General features: G+C 37.5%; 1 protein-coding gene across 2 annotated transcripts in view; it reads left to right on the top strand.

Annotated features, from left to right (window-relative positions):
- Positions 1-17,204, top strand: part of NELL1 (neural EGFL like 1) — an 835,074-nt gene that overhangs the window by 788,199 nt on the left and 29,671 nt on the right. For both annotated transcript variants that reach the window (XM_019651350.1, XM_019651349.1), the window contains one exon: positions 16,577-16,770. In XM_019651350.1, coding sequence (XP_019506895.1) covers positions 16,577-16,770 — 194 coding nt within the window. The remainder of the gene's footprint in view (positions 1-16,576; positions 16,771-17,204) is intronic.

The raw sequence follows: 17,204 nt of genomic DNA, 5'->3' as shown, positions 1-17,204 counted from the left end.
ATATCAGTGTCTCTCAATGTTGTTGAAATATTTATTTTATTGTGAAAACACTTTGATGCTTTCTAAGAAATAGCCATTTTAATATAAAATATGGCTATATAAATATAGTAGTATTTCAGGCAAAATGTCAAACCCTCTGTCACACTTGTGTCAATGTGATTTTCTGCACACCTGTGTAATTTTGCTCCTCCTACTGCTTTTGTTTGGATTGCCTTTCTTCTAAAAAAGGTGAGGCCATTAGAATTAGCCAGCTATTAACCATGATTGTTATCAAGAAACTGCACGTGCTGACATTTTGTCCTGTAGTTTTCATAGCAACCCTTCAACCATGTTACTATTCCCCATTTTATAGGTGGATAAAGGGAAGAAAAGAGAGGTCTGAATTTTCCTTTGCCACACAGTAACAATTTCTAAGCTGAGAAGTTGTGAAATGACTTATTAAAGCCATTAGTTTGAGGACACATATAAGTAAAATAGATTCAAATACAAGTTTCTGCCAATTCCTAGGCATATGACTTCATAGCAACTCAAACTGGGTCATTTTCCTGATATAGATGATGGTAGAGCTAACATTCTAAATATTTTTGGAAGGACAAATTAGGTCATGAATTTGAAAGGATTTTGAAAAACCTGAAGAGTATAATGTATAAGAGTATAGTAAGTTATTATTATGTATAATAAAAAGATAGAAATCTCTGTTTCATAAAAATGTGTTAATCATGACTCAATAAAAGTCCTTAGGGATGGCCAGGACACCAAAGCACCTGTAGGTTCCTTGGGAAGATACATGGAAGGAATGATATGTTTTTGCCTTATACTGTTAAAATTTAACCTTTCCAGGAGCAGGAATTATGCATGTTTTGTTTGCTGTAGTATTCCCTAGAACAGTACCTGGCATATCATACACACTCAGTAAATATTTGTCAAATAAATTAATTAATAAAGGGACTCAGTGCAATCATTTCTATTACTCATGCGGACACTGGCCCTTTACTGCTGCTTAGTATAAGTAGCTTAGCTGGACCATGGATGAACTGCAAGAATTCCTTTTGTTTATAGTCTAGCAGCCCATGTGGTGTCAAATATAAACAAAACCAGACACTAACATCTTAAGGGAAGATTTTTATTTTAAAATTATTTTTCAGTTACAATTAACATACAATATTATATTAGCTTCAGGTGTACAGCATTGTGATTAGACATTGATGTAACTTATGAAGTGACCAACTTGATGAGTGTAGTACCCATCTGACACCATACATAATTATTAAAATATTACTGACAATATTCCCTATACTTTACATCCCTGTGACTGTTTTCTGTTTTTATAACTGGCAATTGGTACATCTTAATCATTTTTATTTTTTCACACATCCACCCCAAAACCCTTCCCTTCTGGCAACCATTAATTCTTTCTCTGTATCTATGAGTTTGTTTCAGTTTTGTTTATTTTTTTTAGAAATCACATGTAACTGAAATTATATGGTATTTGACTTTCTCTATCTGACTTATCTCACTTAGCATAATACCCTATAGGTTCAAACATGTTGTCACAAATGGCAAGATTGTATATTTTTTATGGCTGAGTAATATTCCATTGTATATGTGTACCATCTCTTCTTTATTCAATCATCAATTGATGGGCACTTAGGCTGCTTCCATATCTTGGCTATTGTAATGAACATAGGGGTGCATATGTCTTTTCAAATTAGTGTTTTGGATTTGTCCCAATAATTACTCATAAGTGAAATTGCCAGATCATAAGGTAGTTCTATTTCTAACTTTTTGAGGATCCCATGTACTGTTTTCCACAGTGGCTGAACCAATTCACAATCCCTCCAACAGTACTCAAGGGTTCCATTTTCTCCACATCCTCACCAACACTTGTTTGTTGATTTATTGATGATAGCCATTCTGACAGGTGTGACATGATGGCTCATTGTAGTTTTAATTTACATTTCACTGATAATTAATGATGTTGAGTATCTTTTCATATGTTTATTGGCCATCTGTATGTCCTCTTTGGAGAAATGTCTATTTAGGAATTGTTAGTATATAATTGCGCATAGTATTTCCTAATAATCCTTTGTATTTCTGTGGTGTTGGTTGTCACTTCTCTTTCATGTCTGATTTTATTTATTTGGCCTTCTCTCTTTTTTCTTGATGATTCTGACTAAAGGTTTATCAGTTTTGTTTATCTTTTCAAAGAACCAGCTCTATGTTTCATTGATCATTTCTGTTTTTTACACTCCATTTCATTTATTTTTGCTCTCATCTTTATTATTTCCTTCCTTGTACTCACTTTGAGTTTTGTTCTCTTTTTCTACTTCCTTTAGGTATAAAATGATACTTTTTTTATTTGATATTTTCTTGTTTCTTGAGCTAGGCCTTTATTGCTATAATTTTCCCCTCTTAGAACTGCTATGGCTGTGTCATATAGAATAGCAGTTGTGTTTTCAATTTTATTTGTCTCAAAATAACTTGATTTTTTTCTTGACCTCGTTGTTGACTCATTCATTGTTTAGTAGCATGTTGTTTAGCCTCCACATGTTTGTGTTTTTTTCATTTTTCTCCTTGTAATTGATTTCTAGCTTCATACCATTGTAATAGGAGAATATGCTTGACAGGATTTCAGTCTTCTTAAATTTATTGAAACTTGTTTTATGACCTAACATGTGATCAATCTGTAAAATGTTTCAGTGCACTTGAAAAGAATGCGTATCCTGCTGTGTTTCAGTGTAATGTCCTATAATATCAATTAAGGCTATTGGTCTAATGTTTCATTTAAAAGACCACTGTTTCCTTGTTGATTTTCTGTCTTGATGATCTATCGATTGATATCATGGGGTGTTAAAGTCCCTTAATATGACTTTCAATTAATGTTCTCTCCATTTATGTCCATCAATATTTGTTTCAGATGTTTAGGTGTGTTGATGTTTATGAGAGGTATATCCTTTTGATGGATTGATCCCTTTATCATTATGAAATACCCTTCTTTGTCTCTTGTTACAGCCTTTGTTTTAAAGTCTATTTTATCTGATATAAGTATTGCTATCCCAACTTTTTTTGGTTTTCATTTGCATTCTAATCCCTTTACTTTGACTCTGTGTGTGATTTTCCATCTAAAGTGGGTCTCTTGCAGACAATATATGTATTGGTCTTGTTATCCATTCAGCCATCCTTTGTCTTTTGATTGGAGTATATATTCCATTGATATTTAAAGTACAGTAAAACCTTGGATTGCAAGTAACATGGTTTGCGAGTATTCCTCAAGATGAGCAAACATTTCTAATACATTTTAACTTGATAAATGAGTGATGTCTTGCAATATGAGTAGTTTGTTTCCAGAACAAAGTATGCTTGCAAACCAAGGTATTACTGTAATTATTGATAGGTTTGTAGTTCTTGCCATTTTATTAATTCTTTCCTGATAGTTTTTGTAGATCTTCTCTGTTCCTTTCTTATTCTTTTGCTCTCATTTCTTGTATGTTGATGACTTCCTATAGTATTATGTTTGGATTTCTTTCTCTTTATTTCTTATATATCTCTCATAGATTTCTGGTTTGTGATTACCATATGCTTCCTGTATACCAAGCTATGTTTATAGTACTGTATTTTAAGTTGATGGTCACCTAAGTTTGAATACATTATACAATCACTACAATTTTTACTTATCCCCCTCCATGTTTATGTTTTTTACATTACTTTTTATTCTTTTGTGTGTGTGTGTGTGTTTGTATGTGTCCATAAGTTATTACTGTAATTACACTTTCCCTACTTTTGCCTTTTAACATTTTTACTAGATTGGCTGCTTTTATAATATGTTTGCTTTTATCAGTGAGAATTGTTTTCTTCTCTGTATTTTCTTATTCATATTTTTAACCTGTTCTACTTAAAAATGTCCCTTTAACATTTTTGTAATACTGGTTTAGTTTTGATAACTCCTATAGGTTTTTCTTGTCAGGGAAACTATTTCATCTTCCATTCTAAATGATAACATTGCTGGATAATCTTGTTTGTAGGTCTTTGTTTTTTTCATCATTTTGAATACGTCATGCAAATCCCTTCTGGTCTGAAGAGTTTCTATTGAGAAATCAGCTGACAGTCTTATCTGAGCTCCCTTGTATGTCACTAGCTGCTGCTCTATTACTACTTTTAAGATTCTCTCTTTGTCATTAACCTTTAGCATTTTAATTATGATGTGTCTTGGCATGGGTCTCTTTGAGTTCATTTTGTTTGGGACTCTGCACTTCTTATATGTGTGTGTCTATTTCCTTTTTCAGGTTAGGGGACTTTTCAATCATTATTTGTTCAAATAGTTTTCATTCCCTTGCTCTTTCTCATTTCTTTCTGCTACCCCTATGATGTGGATGTTGGTATGCCTAATGTTGTCCCTGAGGTCCCTTAAAAATATCCTCATTTTTATTTGTTTTCGTTTCTGCTATTCCAATTGGGTGTTTCTGTAACCTTGTCTTACAGATTTGCAGATGCGATCCTCTGCTTCATCTAACCTACTGTTGATTACCTCTAATGTATTCTTCTTTTCAGTTATTGTATTCTTCATTAATGTCTGGTTCTTTTGTTTTCTGTCTCCATTTTTATGTTTCATATCTCTTTGTTGAACTTCTCAATGAGTTCATCTATTCTTCCCCTAGTTCATTGACCATATCCTGATAACTGTATTTTGAACTCTGTATCTGATGGATTGCTTGTCTCCATTTCATTTAGTTCTTTTTCTGGAGTATTGTCTGGTTCTTTTATTTTAGCCATGTTTGTCTCCTCATTTTGGTTGATTCCCTGTGTTTGTTTCTATGTATTAGGGAAATCTGCTATGTCTCCCAGTCTTGGCATAGTGACCTTGTGTGGTTTGTGTACTATGGGACCCAGTGGCACAGTCTCCCTGGTCACATTAGCAGGGTGCTCCAGGGTTGTCCCTTGTGTGGAATGCATGTGCCCTCCTGTTGTAGTTGAGCCTTAATTGCTGTTGCCACATCAGTTGATGGGATTTACCCTCAGGATGACTGTGAGTTCTGGCCTTGATTTCAGTGGACAAGCAATTGTGCAGGGGCTGTCCCACAGAACAGGAGTGACATTAGCAGGGGTCTGTTGCCTACAAAGGCCACCTTTTGCGTCTGTCATTTGTGGAGTTGGTTGGGTGGTGCTCTGGTGTGGTCTGATGCTGGTAACCAGGTGTGTTGGTTTTTGGGCCTCTTGGAATTGGCTCTGATGATGCAAGCCATATTCATCCATTCCAGGCCCTGGGACCACCTGGTAGGAGCTACAAAGTGATCTGCAGTTAGTTGCTGCCTGTGCTGTGCTTGGAGGTGCCTAAGAGAAGTCAGGCCATAAACCAAAGTCAGCTGCTACTAGTGCTGGGCTTACAGTCACGTAGCAAGAGGTACCAGGCATGCTGAGGCCAGATGATGCTTGTCTGGGGTTTATTAACTTTAATTTTAGGAAAGTTTGCAGCATGAGCTGAGGCAAGCTACTTGTGTAGAGAAGCTGCTGGAAGAGATTCGGGCTGGGTATGCGATTTGCGTTGGGTGAGATCTCGGAATCACCAGAATGGGGCCAGTGGTGTGAGCTAAATTAGTGGAGAGCTCAGCCGGCACCTTCTGGCTGGGTGAGGGGAGGGCTCAGCAAAGGAACGACGGTGTCTGTCAGTGTGTCTGTCCCTGGAGAGAGCTGCCCTGCCCCCTGCCCCGCCAGCCTTTAATCTGAAGCTTGTCAGTTCAGTTCCTCCCCCTGTGTCCCTGGGACTTTTCAAGTTGCTGCCCTAGCACTGGAGCTCAGAACAAGTTTATGAGCAAGTGAATCTGTGTACAGGCCCTTTAAGACCTGCACTGCCTGGGTCTCCAGTAGCTCTCAATCTCACTCATACACAGTCCTCACTAGTTTTCACAGCCAGATGTTATGGTGATTTCTCTTCCCAGAATTGGAGGCCCGGGCTGGGGAACCCCATGTGGGGTTGGGACCCTTCACTCCTCAGAAAGATACCTCCACAGCCAAGATAGCCCTCCTGTTTCTTAACTGCCACACCATGGGTGTGGGACCTTCCCCTTTTGCATCCCAGCCCCTCCTTCTAGCCTCAATTTTGCTTCTTCTTTATTTCCTTAGTTACAGCAATTTTATTCAGCCAGTCTTCTAGTGGTTCTCAATGAGGTTGTTTTTTAATGTAGTTGTAATTTTGATGTGGTCATGGGAGGAAGTGAGCACAGCATTTATCTACTCTGCTATCTTGACCAGAATCAGTGATAAGGACAATTTTTAATCAGTTATAAACTGTTGCAATAGGGAAGAGGGTCCAGTGTGAATTGAATTCGACTTTGATGTGTGCAGATGTGACTGGCATTTTAAAGGAGAATGAGGGAGTATGGAAGAAGAAAGTAGAGGCTTGAGGAGAGTCAGGGAAGTTGAAATTTACAAAAAGCATTAAAGGGGCATTGGTCCATATAAATCACATCTGGCTTTGTTAACTGGCTCTTACTGAAGTTAGTCTCCTATTCTATCACAGCGACTGGGAGGCAGGGTCCTATCTTCAGGTGTTGGTTGGAATAAACAGAACATTCTTTTGGCAGCCTTGAGCTTATCAGGCAGGAACTTGAGAGGGCCGAATTCATCATCTTAGAGATGCAGCGTTGAGACGTTAGTAACTATTCTAGTGTTTGTTCAAAAAACTGTGGTAGTGTTTTTTAATGCGGATGGGTGGGATACACAAAATCATTCGTGTTTTAGAGTCTGCAGTTTTTATAGCGAAGGCTGAGGTCTCATTCAGAAGAGGGCTCAGAGGAGCCTGACTAGAGATTGCTCAAGCAGAGAATCTTTGTCAGGGGACTCCTTTGCTTTTTGTTGGAAACCAACTTAGTTTTACCAGTTATAGTTTTACCTCCTTTAAGATAAAACACACAGAAAGACAAATTCAAAATAAACAGAACCCATCCCCCAAAAGTGTAGAGCAGAGTGGCTTCAAGGCTCCTACTCTTTGCTTCATTTTCCCTTGATTGCACTAAAAGCTTTCTAGATATTTCCAGAGATTATCTCTTCAAAATAGGAGGCAGCCCCAAATCTGTTTTCAAATCAGTTAATTAGAAGAAATATGAAGAGAAGAAGATCTAAGAGAAAAAGTCATCTATGAAAAGACACCATGAGATCACATTAAGATGTGTTTATAGCTTTTTAGTCTTCTCAGCAGATACAGTCCTTCTTGGCAGTGTGGTCCAAGTTGGTGTCCTTGATCAATGTCCTAACTCTCCTTCCAGTGATGTAGCATTTTTGGAAGAGCTTTGACCACTTTCTGGAAGTTAGGGACCAAAATCAATAGAGTGGTGAAAGGAGACAATAAATAATAGGCATGGAAGGTCTTCAAATTCTTGGGCATTGTATCTGACCTTCTTGTTGTTTAGACTGAGACTGAGTTTTTAGAATTGCACCTTTGACAATGTTTTTTTGACCTTTGATTTCTATGTAAGTTGTAGAATGTTTCTGGTAGTAAATGAAATTACTTTGCAACCTCTCTGTGCCTAAGACCTTTCCTTGGCATAGAAGATAGAAGAAATTATTTCTCATCTGACAGCTTGCTTGAGAGAACGATTTGTCAAAATAGAGTTTTTGGTTTTCACCCTGGCAGTATTCTCTGTGCATATTTGTCACCAAGGATTACGTTGCCCAGGCTTCAATGCAGACAAGAAAACTATGCTGCTCCCTTTATTACTTTCTCTCTTTGGCACCTGTTTGCAAATACTCATTAAGAGAGACTTGAGGTGTTTCAATAAATATTGAATGTCCAAGAAAACTGTTTAATTCTAAGAAATCTCTTTGTTATTCTGAAGTTAGGTTCTTCCATTTGCCTCCATCCTGTTCTCCATATGTCACTACTCATATTCTAACACTGGAATTATAAACTCAGTCTTACAAAGGTGGAAAGCAATCATATAAGGTTGAAAGTATACAAGAGCTAAGAAAATATTTTATACTACTTGTATATTTTATCAAAGAGAAAATGAGGCCCCAAAGGACAGGGTTCTTTTTTAAATCATAGCTCAACCAGATTCGAATTTAACATGCGTTTATATATTTCTTAGTAGGTGAAATACACTATGGGTGACACAAAGTAAATAAGACCAGAATATTACTTCTGAATGAATATGGAAAATAGATAAGTATTGGGCTGTCAGAAAAGTCATGACGCATTTTTGCAACGAAAAACAGAAAAAATATGTCGTGTCTTTTCCAACAACCCAATATGTTCACAGTTAAGGCAACATAAGGAGAGAGACAGGCAACATAAAATGCAGCGGGATAAATCTTTTCAGTTGAGGGTGAAATTTTGTTAAAGAGATTTAACAATAAAATGAATATAACAATAGAATGTGTATGGCCCAGTGTTAGGCATTTAATAATTTGCAAAAAAACATTTCTGCTCTACTTCTCTGTGATATGAATGCAGCTATAACACAACTCGCCCTCCCACCAATAAGCAGATACATAAAAACGTATGAATCTAGGGTTATTGGCATGAATACTATAGCCTCTCTGTGCAGTAAAATTCTCTTTGGATAGCATGTATTTCAATACTTATAGATTTTTTTTTTTTTATTCTCTCCACTGGTCAAAATTGTATTGATTTTAAACAGATTTTATTGCTACTTAAGCATGACTTGTTCATGGCAGAAACTAAACCAACTTGGTTAATTTAGAAGGCTACTCTGCTTTTATTTTACTCTTGTTTTCCTACCTAGAAAATACTGTTTTCTCCATATGCAGTAAAACACCTAAATTTGTACAGCCTAAAAAACAAAAAACAAACAAACATAGTCAGAAACCATGGCAAGTTCATGGAGTGTCAGAAAACTATATTCTTTCAATATTAGTCACTTAATATTAATACCAAATCTTCTATTTAGGTCTCAGTGAGAGCTTAGAGTGTTAGCATTTCAGGATTTGGCTATATAGTACACTGATAAAATCCACGAAAGTTTGTGTGAGAATTCAGAATTCAAGTGAAAATCCTCAGTAAACAGATGGAAAGTGGGAGTTGGCTGCATAATAAGAGCTCAGGGGTAGTGGCCCAGATTTGAGTATATTCTGAAGAGTGGGACCATGGAATTCATGAGGTAAATTGATCTTTATGAGCAGAAAAATTTTTGAGAGAAAAAATATACAAACAATAGTAACAAAAACAACAATAACAGCAGCTAATCATTTTTGAGCAATTACTACAAAATAACCATTGTCTTATGTGCTTACTCAAATTGCCAGATTATCCCAGGGGCTGTTTTTGCATAGTTTTTCAAATGATGACAAGGCTCAGAGATGCTGAGCAAATTTTCCAGACATACAAACAATAAGTTGCAGGGGTAAGACTTGAATGCAGTTGACTCATTTGTCCCCTTTGCCTGGAACTTTCCTGGTTTTAGCAGTGACAATCATCTCAGGGACCTCCTGAGTCCCAGGCAAACTGGAACAACAGGTCACATTAACGGGCACCCACTGCTGCTGGGTTCCGGAGCTTTTCAGTTGGTATGGTATGCTGCCTCCACAGAGGAGAAAGAGATGGAACCTTAGGAAATGTTAATAACTTAAAATATGGGGAGAAAACTGTAAGGTCCATACTGCAGGATCATGTCTGTATTTTTTGCCCATTTTATCCCCTCTCTAGCACTATTTCTAGGACAGAGTAGATGCTCAATATATGTATAATTAGTTAATTGATTAATGATGGTGTGATGTCAACCCAGGGCAGTGATGATGGGTTTTCGTCTCCACTCAAGAAAAAATTCAAGAGCAAGACAGTTGCAGGAAAGCACAGGGAGTTTATTGAAACGAAAGTACACACTTAAGAGGGAAGCTCAGGTGAACTCAGAATATGAGTCTCACCAAGAAAGTCACGATCAGGGGTATTTAGCTCTCCTGGGAAGAAATTGGTAACATCCCACTGATGTCGTTTATTCATCTCCTCTCCCTGGGTGGGATCCTCCTTTTTCTTCTTATTTGGTTTCTCTGGAACTGTCATGGCATGAGATGCATGATGGGAGTCATAGTAACTGCAACGCAAATGACATTATAATGACATTAAAATTAGCTAAACATCAGGTTCCCAAGTCATAGGAATTAGTCTTGCTGGATGAAAACTGGTTCTTGTTTTTCTCCAACTATAAGTGCTGGATACAGTCACTTGTAACTTGTGTTATTAGTGAGGCATCTGAAGTTGTACCCTGGATGGGGTTGTCAATTTCCTAGGCTTCAATTGGGTACCAGTGATTGGATGAATGAAGAAATAAGATGAATAGGGCAATATTATATCCCACACTGGTAAAAAAGAGAGCTCTTAGACTGAAATAATAACAATATTTGTTACAATATTTGTTAAGTAAAGGGTGCCGATTTTGCAAACTTGTGGTCTGAAGAACCTTCAGGATTTAGGCTTTGTAGAGAGGGTCACATGGAAGCTTACAAACAATTAGGAAAGGATGAAGGTGTATACATGGAGGTAGCTATTAGCTGTAGACACTAGGAAATAAGACTTGGCCCTAGGGAGTAGATAAGGTAAGAGTAAGCCCAAGCAAGGCGTTTCCCTTACCCATCACTTAGAAGAGAGTCAGCTCATTGAAAGGAAAAGGAGACTGACGGGAGAGTAACATTACACGTTGAATAATAAGAGGAACACTTTAGGAAGGGGTTTCTTTCTGACTCAAGAAACATTGGAGGCAGTAACAAAGAGGGAAGAATTAACACTGAGGGGACATTGGAACTTCCTCCTAAGAGATAGATATGTAATAACATCTCAAATATTATAGATGAAGCTGTAGCTTACTGGTCTCTTCTTTCAGTCTTGACCTTTTCAGGCGGAAACCCTCATATTTCATTAAAGCAAGGTGAGTTTGAACATCTCACTACGGTGGTAGACCTCTTCTGATGTGTCCTAAGTGTGTCAACCTACTCCTAATAGTCTGTACTCTAAAGGGAACATCACATACCCCAGTGTGGTATGACCAGCACCCTACAGAGCATGTCTATCATCTTTCTTCTCTGGACCTGAAACTTACTATGCAGCTTGGAATTTCATTAGCTTTGTATTTTGCAAGCTCCATCAGACCTCGGATTTTCTACTTGTTTCTTTCACCTAATTTGCTGATATACAGCCTGTATATTTTCTTTCTGTAATTTTCTCTCTACCACTGTAAAAAAAAAAAAAAAGCAATACTGCTTTAGCTATGGGAGAGGCATCTGTGCTCTATCTTGTTTATCATTAATAAACCCCCAAGCTGTGTTCTCATTTCCAAGCTACTAATGTCTGGTAATGATTTCCAAGTCAGAACACACACACAGCTGGATATTCAAACCCCAGGTTAAATTTTGTTTTCTGACATATCACCTGTTTTGAGTTTGAAAGTAAAACTAGATGTTATGTAAGTTATTTGGGAAAGAGGAATATGGGGTAATAAAAAACGTTATCTCCTTCGATCTAACTGCTACCAAACCACTGGAAAAAAAGTTTCCCTTGATCTCTGAAATCATCTTGTAGAAGTTTCAGCTCCTGAGGCAGGTACCATTACCGTTGTTATGTTATTAAAACTTCCATTTTTCTTGAAGGGTAGGAAAATTGTTTGGGGCTAGGTTGGGATTGGTTTGCTTGCTGCTGATATAAACATCTCTGAATTGTACTTTCTTACATGCTTGAGAAACCTAAGAACCTCAAATTAAAGAATAAAGCAGATTGACTAGGCACAACCAGACATTTTTTAAAGCAAAATTGACTACAATAATAACAGCTTTCAGAAATTGTGAAAATGTCAATGCAAGAAAATTAGTTTTAATGTAAGCTCAGCAGTGGAATTTTATTGGGAAAAAAATCTCATCTGCATGGACCATTTAAATAATGAATTTACAAGGAGAAACACAAGAAAATTACACAAAGCCATTACTTACAATAATAAAAAAAAAACAGAAAAAAAGAAAACTACACTTCAATGGTTATAGATTTGAGTGTGGAATATTTTCCTTGATTTTTGTTTCATTGCCTCTTTGTCATTGGAGGCCTGCCTGATGATTTGGGTAAGTATCTTGGGTGAATGTCTTTGTGTTTGCTCAGCAGAGAACAACAGTTGCACTATGTAAATAGGGTGCTTCTTCCCTTTGGATGCCTTGGGATATGTATAATAGATTAAGTTGGTTTTGTGCAGAGCAAACAGGTCTGTATTACCAAGAATATGAATAATGTTGGTTTCCATAATTGCTAACATCTGGCTTTCCATAAATCTGTTAAATTGCATGGAAGCAGAATTAGATTTCTGTGTCATAAGTAAAGCAATTACAAGGAACTCTGTAGGCAATATGGTCCTATATTCAACTGTGAAATCCTCTCATTCTGGAGCGACAAAAGCAAACCCAGGTTTTGCACCTTGTTTTTGTGCATACTAGGTGTGTTCATCTTTATGCTCAGTTTTTTTAATTTATGAGAGAAAACCCTGCCAATGTTTGCAACTTTGTAATGCAAAAAAACCAAATGCTAAAAACAGCAAATTTTAGTTGGGCATTAATTGCCAATTTAGTGATTATTTTAAAGGAGACAATACATTAAATATCCCTTTGTAGCTACTGTTTGTGGATGGGTTGAAATTCCTCTTCCAGTTTCGTGAGTGATTTGTTTAACAAGCCTTCCTCTGCCCTTATCCTCAAGCATGTGACAAGAAACTGAGGTGGGACGGGAGAAGGGAAGTTTGCCTTGCTATTCCAGTGTGGCTCCTATTTTACTGTATTTATCATATTTGAACCAGACCCAAGGGTTTTTCCAGATGAAAACTCAACAATAAAATATATTCCCTGAAAAGGAGCATTGTGGTTATGCCTTAGGCTTCTTGAAGAACCCAGAGAACAAATTTTGGCAAAATAGGCTCTATAACAGTATCAGTCTATACATTTCCTGAATTTAATTAAGTTACATGAATACATTGAACACCCACAGTGTATTATGTTGTACTTGGCACCGAGAAGAGAAAAATGAAAATATTTAGTCTCTGCCATCTATGGAGATGGATATATTAAGCATGTAACTTCTAAGAGATGAGTGCAAGGTAGCATTGCATGTAAGGTACAGAGAAAGCAAAAAGTCAAAAGTGACAGACTTGTAGAATGAAGGGTGGTGATGTTTGATCCTGATTTTGAAGAATATGTGGGAGTGAAGATAGCATAGGAAGGGACGTGGTTACCTAATCAATTTATAGTCCAGCTCATTCCATATAGGCTAAAAAAGTAGAGCTCGGGAAGGAGAGTACTCCATAATAAGAAAAGGCCTGTTCAAAGTTACAGACAGAGGAAACAACATGGTCTGTGTAGCACCCATTGCTTTTGAACAGAAAGGGAAGAAACAGAAGGTAACAACTGAAGTGTAAGATTGGGGCTTATATGTTATGCTAGAAGTTTGAACCTTTTGTCATAAGCATCAGAGAACCACTGAAAGGTGGTAAACAGAGGAGTGACAATGACAGATCGGCTTTTTAGAACACCACTCCCCCAGGGAAGGTGTTTAGAGCAATGATTCTCATCTAGCTGAACAGAGCCCAGATGCCTGGATCCTACTTTACACCATTTAAATCAGTCTCAAGTGGTCATGAGCTGGGACACCAGTACTTTTTATAGGGTCCCTAAATGTGTCTATTGGGCCCACAATAAAAAATCACTGGATTAGAGTGAGAAGGAGCTGAAGTCAGAGAGACCATATAGGAGGCTTTGCAATAGGCCCAGTGATAAGTATCAAGATATGAGCTAACACAGAATTTGAAGAAATGTGAATTTTATTTTTTTATAATTCCATACATATTATATGATGGTATATGTGATGAGCCATCAGTCTATCAATTTATATCTCCTAAACATAAAAACTCAGTTATAAATGTGATACGTATTAAGATGATAGAATATTTTAGTTATTACAGCAAAAACTGGGGAGTGAGAATAATGCAAATGTATCACTTTAGTATTGTTCTAAGGTAGTATATACCTAAATAGTAAGCTATATACCAACCTCTGTCATTATTGTGGGAGTTCAGAGATGGTGCATGTTACTATGCATTGGCATCATATTGGGAAATACTTAACCGAGGAGGTAGGGCTTGAACCATGTCTTAAATATTTGCAATCAAGAAACAAATATTTACTGAGTCATTGTTATCTACATTTTTATTTTCAAATGACCATAGATTAGATGGGTATAGTTTTATACAAGAAATAAATGAGGGTCAGAGAGCTAAATAATATGATCAAGGACATATAGTGTGATGTGTAAAATGACCTGTACATGGTAAGCACTGAATTAAATGGAGGAGATTGCTTTCAAATATGGGTCACCTGACTCCCACATTCAGTGCTATTTTAGGAAGATTCAGAGGAGGGGACGAAGACTGGAGAGATGAGAGTGGTTTCTAGGCGGGAGCATCTCATGGTCAATTGTGTTGGGAATGGCATGGATATGACCAGGAACGATGAGGAATTAATTGAGGTCTGCGTGTAGTTGACCTGGAATCCAGGCATCATAATTTGGGATCATATCCACAGTTTTCAAAGGAAAAATCATCACTCATTAGCTAGATGTCTTGACTGAATCTACAATTGGTGGGACAAAGACAAAAAGTAAATCTAGAAATATTATTGGAATTCCTTAACATCTTCCACTTTGTACCACTGCTGTGAAGCCAAGTTTTAGACCAATATAGTGTATGCATTCAGCCAGGAAAGATAAGTAATTTATTTTTCATTATTTTTAAGTCACAGTAATTTCAATAGTCTAGCAAACTTTGAGTGACTGTATCATTCTCAGAAGTTCAACTATAAAGACTAAAGAGGATTCATGTAAGATCTTATCCTTGAGAATGAGTTGCAATGTCTAGAGGGGAAGTAATTGAAAATAGGTAAAGCCACCGACTATTCTAGTATGCTGAAAGGTGACGTTAGACCTTGAGTTGTCACAGTATAACGGAAAGGACTCTAGTGTGTCTGTCAGAAGACCTAGGACTCAATCCTAGCTCTAAAATGTACTAGCTGTGTGACCACTTAGCCATCTCTGTACATTAGTCTCTTCTTTTATAAAATGAAAATACCTATTTCCGTCTTGCAGCTCCATGGCATAATTCATAAAAAAAGAGCTTTGAAAAACTTTGAAACAATATATAAATATAAAATAGCAGTAAAAGTGATATTATGCTTTTAATACTTTATTGCTTGAGCAGTTTGGGGGAAAATGTCATGGATACTCATTTATTCTTTTATTTAGTCCGTGATCCTTAACCGAATGCCTACAACCTGATACATATTTAACATGAAGTTTAGGATGTACAATAAGTTAATTTACACTGTTCTTACGCTAACTGATTATAAAAGTCAGGCCTATTAAAAATAACCCACCAGTAGTTATCTATGTGCATTCCTGTGTTTCTCCTTATCACTTTTATGAGGACAGCATCTTACATGTCATGGTCAACATTTATGGCACCTTGTGTGCAAAGAACCTTGCACATTGCAGACTTTTGGTAAAAGTTTATTGGAATCAGCATTGTCTTCTGAAGAACGTGACCATAGATTAATCAGTGGAGTAGATAGAATACACTGGTAGACAAATGACCATAAAGATTGTCATAAATAAGAAAAATCAAGTAGACTTTTCTTGAGTGGTCTCAGAATTAGTATCAAGAAATAGAAGTTACTGATTACTATATCTCATTTCAATTTAAGGAAAACATTTCTAAAAGAGTTATTCGATGATGGAATTGGCTGCCTTGTGAGGTAATAGATTGCCCGTTAGGGCCAGACAGCTATGCATTTGAGATGTTGCTAAGGTCACTTGAACTGTGAATGTCAGGGAGGGCTGACTGGATTTGTTTTCCTTCCATATTTAGGTATCAACAAAAAACAGCAAAATACATGTGTGTATTTCATCAACACCCATGCCATACCTTACTGTAGCTCTGGGATGTTTTCTTATGTGGGCAAAAATGCTGCTGGCAATTAGGATGGGGTGGCTTGATTAGGAAAGCACCTACCAAGAATTATTCCCTCTCCTTTCACCCTGAGCCCCAGGATCTGGGGGCAGTCTAATCTAAGGGACACCCTTATTGCCCCCTTGTTCCTACTCAGTGGCTAATCCATTCACACCTTTTCCAAAAGACCCAAATCTGCATAGGGTATATCCACACTGTTAATACATTAGCAGTGTTTATGATCTCTGGATGGTACATTTCTTGAGAATGTCCTAAAACTAGTTCACAGCTGCTACTAGATAATTTAGTAATTGGAGTCCGACAGTTACGAGTTTGAATCTCAGACCTGCCACTTAATAGCTATATGACAATGGGCATGATATGTAACTTCTGTGAGCCTCAACTCCATTATTTGCAAAATAGAAATAAAAACAGATCCTCCAGCACAGAGCTGCCTTACAGAGTGAATGAGGCAATGTATGTGAACAGCTTGGCACAGTACCTGGCACAAAGTAAATGCTTGATAATGTTCATTAATACTATTATAAATAACTATTTTCCAATAATCAACTGGATTCTAAAGCTCTATAATTTCTTTATTGCAGACATTGATGAATGTGCCTTAAGAACACATACCTGTTGGAATGATTCTGCCTGTATCAACTTGGCAGGGGGCTTCGACTGCCTCTGTCCCTTGGGGCCCTCCTGCTCTGGTGACTGCCCCCATGAAGGAGGACTGAAGCGCAATGGGCAGGTGTGGACCCTGAAAGAAGACAGGTGTTCTGTCTGTTCCTGCAAGGTAAGACTGATGTGGTTCAGCAGAAATCGTAACTGTTCTTTGTCTTCCTCCCTTCTCTCCCTTCTTGCCTCTTTCTCCCACGGTGTTGACTTGTGGGTACCGTATAGTTCTTGAAAAGGCTTCTCCTGTTCTAATTCATCCCACAGGTAATGATGATGCTGAGTGGGAGGGAAATCTGCTCTTAGTGAAAGGTGAGGTGTGGGTTTGAGGAGATTGCAGAGCACAGGGTTTGCGGGACAGAGGTCAATGTCAGTCTGACCACTGAGAGCCTGCAGTGCCTTTTTAAAAAATATTTTATTGGGGAATTGGGGGAAGCGAACAGTGTTGGGGGAATCAGGGAAAGGGCAACAGACAAGTTGCTGTCCTTTTGTTCTTCAGTCTAGTTGTGGAGGATGTCGCTTCACTGGCCCATGTTGGTATTGTGATCATTGCGC

The sequence above is a fragment of the Hipposideros armiger genome, unplaced genomic scaffold (genome assembly GCF_001890085.2).
Source record: "Hipposideros armiger isolate ML-2016 unplaced genomic scaffold, ASM189008v1 scaffold_159, whole genome shotgun sequence".
Classification (NCBI taxonomy): Eukaryota; Metazoa; Chordata; class Mammalia; order Chiroptera; family Hipposideridae; genus Hipposideros; species Hipposideros armiger.
The sequence above is the reverse complement of the archived record's forward strand: the minus strand, read 5'-3'. Positions and strand labels throughout refer to the sequence as shown.